At 46.9% G+C, this 5,554-nt stretch overlaps 1 protein-coding gene across 1 annotated transcript in view; it reads right to left on the reverse strand.

Annotated features, from left to right (window-relative positions):
• Window positions 1-3,641, reverse strand: part of LOC130150662 (alpha-2-macroglobulin-like protein 1) — a 30,673-nt gene extending 27,032 nt beyond the window's left edge. Inside the window, 6 exon segments of the mRNA XM_056341816.1 lie at window positions 165-217; window positions 909-944; window positions 947-1,049; window positions 1,392-1,436; window positions 2,679-2,862; window positions 3,484-3,641. Of these exon segments, the coding sequence (XP_056197791.1) occupies window positions 165-217; window positions 909-944; window positions 947-1,049; window positions 1,392-1,436; window positions 2,679-2,862; window positions 3,484-3,551 (489 nt within the window). The 5' untranslated portion in view covers window positions 3,552-3,641.
• Window positions 3,642-5,554: the final 1,913 nt, after the last annotated feature.

Here is a 5,554-nt window from a genome sequence, read left to right on the forward strand (position 1 = left end):
CTGTACTAGCTTACACTGCAATCAGTGGATGAGTGGGTTTTCCTCTCAAAGATCATTTGTTCTTATGGTTTAACAGGCATGAAGGGAGATGAGGCTCTTTCATGAGCTTCAGTGTATCTCATGCTGAGGCTCCTACTTCCAGGAATGCCCAGGGTGATACTCACCTCATTTTCCATGACCTTAAGGTCCTCATTGAGGTTCACAATTCGAAATTTCACTGGAGATACAAAGAAAAGGATAGTAAAGCGGTCTGCCTACAACATGTCCTTGCACAAATCTACTTCTCCTTTTCTGTGCTCCAATATTCATGTCTCTTTGTTTACCTCAAAGGTATTCAGGTCTCTCCCCAAACAGCCCTCCCCAATATCTCCCACCCCAGAGGATTTTGTCTGGGAGGTTTATATGCAGCTGTGGGCTTTGGAAACTTGCTGCCTCTACCTGGGAAGATTACAATGGTCTGCTAAACAGTGGGGTTGGTCTGTCTGCAGTTTGTTCATGTTGTGAAGACTGTGGAGTACCTCTGTATTTCTACAGCTTGGAATGTCGCTCCAGGCTTTACTCAAATATTAACAACAGTCTCCGAAAAACAAAAAGAGATTGTCCCATGTCCCGGAGAGTCTTGGCTTTCCTTTTAGGTCTCACTAGAGATACTTAACCAAAACAAGACCCAGGAGCAGCAGGCTGGACATTTGGTGCAGCACAACTCAGAGATGTCACATCTTGACTCACACTGTTCCTGGATGACAGACATCTAAACACAGATGTTCCTGGAAACATCTCATAACAGATCTGCTTTCTTCCATCTCCAACAAGCTTAACTTTTTGCACTTGGTGAAATCTTCCCCCCAGATGTGGCTCCTACCTTGACCCTTCCCTCCCCATTCCTTTATGCCACCTTCTTGCCTTACCTGTTTCTCCAGGTTTGTATAAGCCCTTGTCTGTACCAGAATTACATTCTTCTGGGGCATGACCAGAACCTTCTTGCGACCCTCAAAGAGCACATTGTCCCCACTGTGGATCAGGACATGCAAAAAAACCACCTCCTCTGGCTGTCAGGTTAAAAAAAACCAAAACAAACAAAAACCTGTCTGAAACTACAGGTAGCTCAAAGGAGAAACAGAGGCATCTCCTACCAAAACCTCTGACTTTCCACTTCTCCCTTCCCCTCCTTTGACTTAGCTGTCTCCCTAGTTATAGTCTTCTTTGTGCTCCCCAGTTTCCTCCTTCTCTTTTCTTTGCCTCTCTTCTTGTCATGTTTGCCACTTTCCACATTTTTCTCCCCTTCACTATCTTTCCCATCCTGCATCTCCAACATTAACATGGCTCAGACACAAGAAAGGCTGAATCCCTCTAGTTTGTAAGAGGATAGGCAGCCAAGAGAGGTGTCTTACGTGTGATGTAGAATCATCTCTTTCCCTGGGAATGAACTCTGGCACCTATGTTGATTGATAAAAGAAAATGGAAAACAAATTCATCAGAGACTTTACATCTTAACCCAGATACAAGACATCATCTCACTGTTAAAAAAATCCCTGAACTTCAGAGTCCAAATTCCACCATATGACTGTCTCTAACCAGCTTGTCATTATAGGGAAAAGTAGCCACTGCCTGACTTTTGTACATGAACCTAAGAGCGAACCAACCGACACGTCATTCTCCCACTTCACATAAATGTGAGATTTTTAGGAAACCAAGAAAAAACATAGGGAAGTGAGATCTGGAGCTGACCAAGACTGTAATGGGAGATGAGTTACCAGGCAAACCCAGGACATCTCAGTATCAGAAGGACCAAGATCACCAGCGGAAAGGCTCTTTTTGCCAACAGCAGATTTCCCTGGCTTTCCAAAGCCAGGACTTGTTCTCTCCTGAGGGCCGGCACCAAACAGTTAATAACTGTCTTTTTGATGCAGGAACCAGAAGTGACTTGTGTTGTGCTGAATCTGCAGGACAATGACAACCAGGGCCTAGGCACAGTGACTTTGTATGGTGCTGAGGAAGACAGAGGCAGTTTGTATACCCTCAGCACCAGACACATCTCCATGGGTCTCCAGAAATGTAACTGAAGGTCCTGTAGTCATGCCCCAGCCTCAATGTGTCTAATTAAGCTAACTAGAGCAGCAAAGTTGCAGTGACAGGAATTCAAGCCGCCCAAGAAGTGTCCAGACTGCCTAGGTGAAATTCAATTCATTGTGGGTCCAGTGCCATCACCATCCAACACAGCTAAATTAAAGCAAGCTCAATGCAATCAAAGTATGCAGGCTGCAGCTACACTTTGCTATATAGATGCAGCTTTAGAACAGCATAGTCCTCTTGGAGCAGAGGGAAAGCCTTCTGAGGAAACGAGGATGAAAAGAATATATTCCCAAGGCATTGACTTGCACTCTCATATACAAGCATTTTTAGGGACTAAACACTGATTAAACTGAAAGTCAATGTTTCCTAACAGGCCTCAAGTAGGATGAAATGAGCTGTTATGGATCAAAAGAACAGGGTTTTATCCACACAGGAAAGATTCCCCACTTTGCTAGGCTCCAGGACACCGCTGGTTTTTGCCTGGCACTGTTTTTTTGCAACCCACAGCAAGGCAAAGGACACTGCACCCAGAAAAGTACCGGACTCCTGTCTGAAGTGAAGGTGAAAGTATCTGCTGTCAAATCAGCAGCCACAGCTACACTCACCTGGAAGGTGATGCACTGAAAAGTGCCTGGCCTCTCCACATCGTGTTCCACCAGTGTGTGATTCTGAGTTGTCATCTGCAAGGTGACAGCCAGGTGGACATCCTCAGTTAGGGAGCTGAGGTGAATGCAGAGCTTCTCCTTTTGGGAATGGGGAATGACAGCAGGGAACACCACAATATAGTGACTAGAAGAGAGCAGGTGTTTGAAAACAATTCAGAGGCTGAGGTGGGCAAGCCAGAATCCATCTCTGCTGCTTTCATGAAGAGGCAGACCAAGGGTCAGAAGTGTCTGCAGTGGAGGAGCTATAGTGCAGCTCCCTTTCCATACCAAAACGCAGCAACATGCCCAGTGTGGAACTAGAGAGCTCCTGATACCTGTCACCACCTCGCCACCAGCCAGGACACAAGTGCCATTGTGCAATACTCCAACTGCAAGTACACAGAGCAAGGCTGTGTAAGGAATGAAGCAAAAGACTCAGTGGCTGAAGCGTAAGGCTTCAGTCCTCCCACCAGATTTCACACCCATCAGCACAGGATGAACAGAGGCAAATCCTGTGGCTTCTGCAGCTTTGTGGTGCATGCAGTGCAGTGCCTGGACAAGGAGATACCAGGGTCTTCACCTGCAGTGGTGCTGGACACCCAGTGCTACAACAGGACTCAGCAGGAGCTGCTTCTGCTCAGCCTCCTTAAGAACAAGGCCCCCCCACTGTTCAGCTCTGTGATGCTAAACAGTGCAGCACCAGCACCAGCCTTCAACGACAGTCCTTTCCATCAAGCCCCCCAAAAGCAAAAGGAGATAAGCTCACGGTTCCAGGCTTGCTGCAGCTGCAACTGGGAATAGGGTCAGGGCTAAGAGGAGCACTGGTGCTCCCATTGCTTGGGCTGGGACAGGCAGCTCACAAGATCCACACAGGAGTACAGAATTGCCTGTAACGATGGGCTGGAGCAATCCTAAATACCCTCGTCAGATGCTCCTAAGTCCAAAGCAGGGGGGAGTCAATACATGGAGGTAATATCTCTTCCAGGCTAATGACATCAGCTAATATTTACTTGCTTCCACCAACAGCAGAGTAAAGGCCACACAGCACAGTTGTCCACCCACATCTACATTGAGATGGTATTCCAAGCCATGGGGTGCCAGAGCACTGTGGGGGGGAGACATGGTGTGGGTGACCTCTAACTGAGGCTAAAGGGGACTTGAGAGAAAAACTCATCTCAGCTGTGGCTGGTTTGGGTCCTGACTGTAGCATCCAATGACAGCCAAAGCTGCACACCAGCTACTGTCCTCAGCTTGTAAAAGCAACTTCAGTACTCTCTCTGTGCATAGAATCAAAGAATCATTTAGGTTGGAAAAGACCTTTGAGATCATAAAGTCCAACTGTTAACTTGGGAGTGTCAAGTCCACCACTAAACCATGTCACCAAGCACCGCATCTATGCTTTTTTTTGTACCTCTAGGGATGGCGATTCCACCACCTCCCTGGGCAGCCTGTTCCAGCACTTGACCACCCTTTCAGTGAAGACATCTTTCCTAATATCCAGTCTAAACCTCCCCTGGCCCAGCTTGAGGCTCTTTCCTCTTGTCCTGTCACTTGTTAGGAGACATTAGTGATTAATTAGCATCATTAGTGATCTTCCCCTCATCCAGTATTTAATCAGAGCTTGGAGTAAAAACCTCTCAATTTACCTCCATTCCCAGTATCACTACCTTTGTCCACCCAACCATCCAGCTATGTCTGGTCCTCCTGGATATAGAACCTTCTCCAGAGCTGCTCCTGCCACCTACTGCCAGCTCCCCTGGTAGTTCCACTGTAAGGCCTTTACAAATAAAGCAACACATATTTTAGCAAATCTCTACTTTGCACACCCACCCCAAGCCAGGTGTTTGGTCTTCTGCCAGCTTTCTCCAGCCATAAGGTAGGTCTACACTGACACCATCACCCATGTCCTCCAGACTCTCCTCAGGCCCTGAAACCTTTTCCTTCCTTTTCCAGGGTGGCAGCAGTGAAGTGAACAGGGCTTGGGCTTATCTGCCCTGTAGTTATGGCCTCTTTTGAAGGTGGATGTCCTCACCCTGCCCTGGCCCCAGCTGTGTTTTTGCAGAGCATAACCAAAGGTACATAATATAGAATGAATTTGCCATCCACCCACTCTTTGCTCCCAGCTGAAGCAATCCCCTGGATTTACTTTGGCACAGTCCCTGCATGTGTGCTTAGCATCCACTCTCTTAGTGCACAGTCTGATGTAAGAGGAACACACTAGCCTTCAACCTGGCGCTGATATTGCAGATAATCTGCAAGTTTAAAGCACTGTATGTCACTGATCTGGGAGCAGATTTGATTCTCTGAAATCAAAAGGGGTTTGAGTTCAAGTTTAAACTAGCGGGACAAAAAATAATCTGAGTTCTGTCTGATTGCAGAAACACTCCCCGTGGCTCTGCATGTCTGAATGGTCATCAGTTTGGCTGCCCCTGAAGTTAAATGGGGTAAAACAGCTGTGTGTGAAGCTCTGGGCTAGTCTGGTTGGAGGCTGCAGGGCAGGAGTGACATTTCAGTAAGTAAATAGTATGTAAAAAGTTCTCCAGAAGAACCCTGAGGTGAAATCCACTCACATCGCAAAGAATGAATTTGTCCCAGGATGTTTCTAAATAAATCCTGATAAAAACACCTTTATAAAAATTGGGCCCTTGTACCAAATACAGTAAGTGAGCACTCCTGCTGCCATCAGCTGTGCTGCATAAGGCAGAGCAAGACACCTCATGGAGAAATCAAATCAACAAGCCTTACAAAGCCTCCAAGCAAGTACGTTCAGTGTGTAAGCAATAAACATTGTCTCCACCCCTTCCACCCGCCCACATCCCAGCCCTAGCCATGCTCAG

The sequence above is a fragment of the Falco biarmicus genome, chromosome 5 (genome assembly GCF_023638135.1).
Source record: "Falco biarmicus isolate bFalBia1 chromosome 5, bFalBia1.pri, whole genome shotgun sequence".
Taxonomy (NCBI): Eukaryota; Metazoa; Chordata; class Aves; order Falconiformes; family Falconidae; genus Falco; species Falco biarmicus.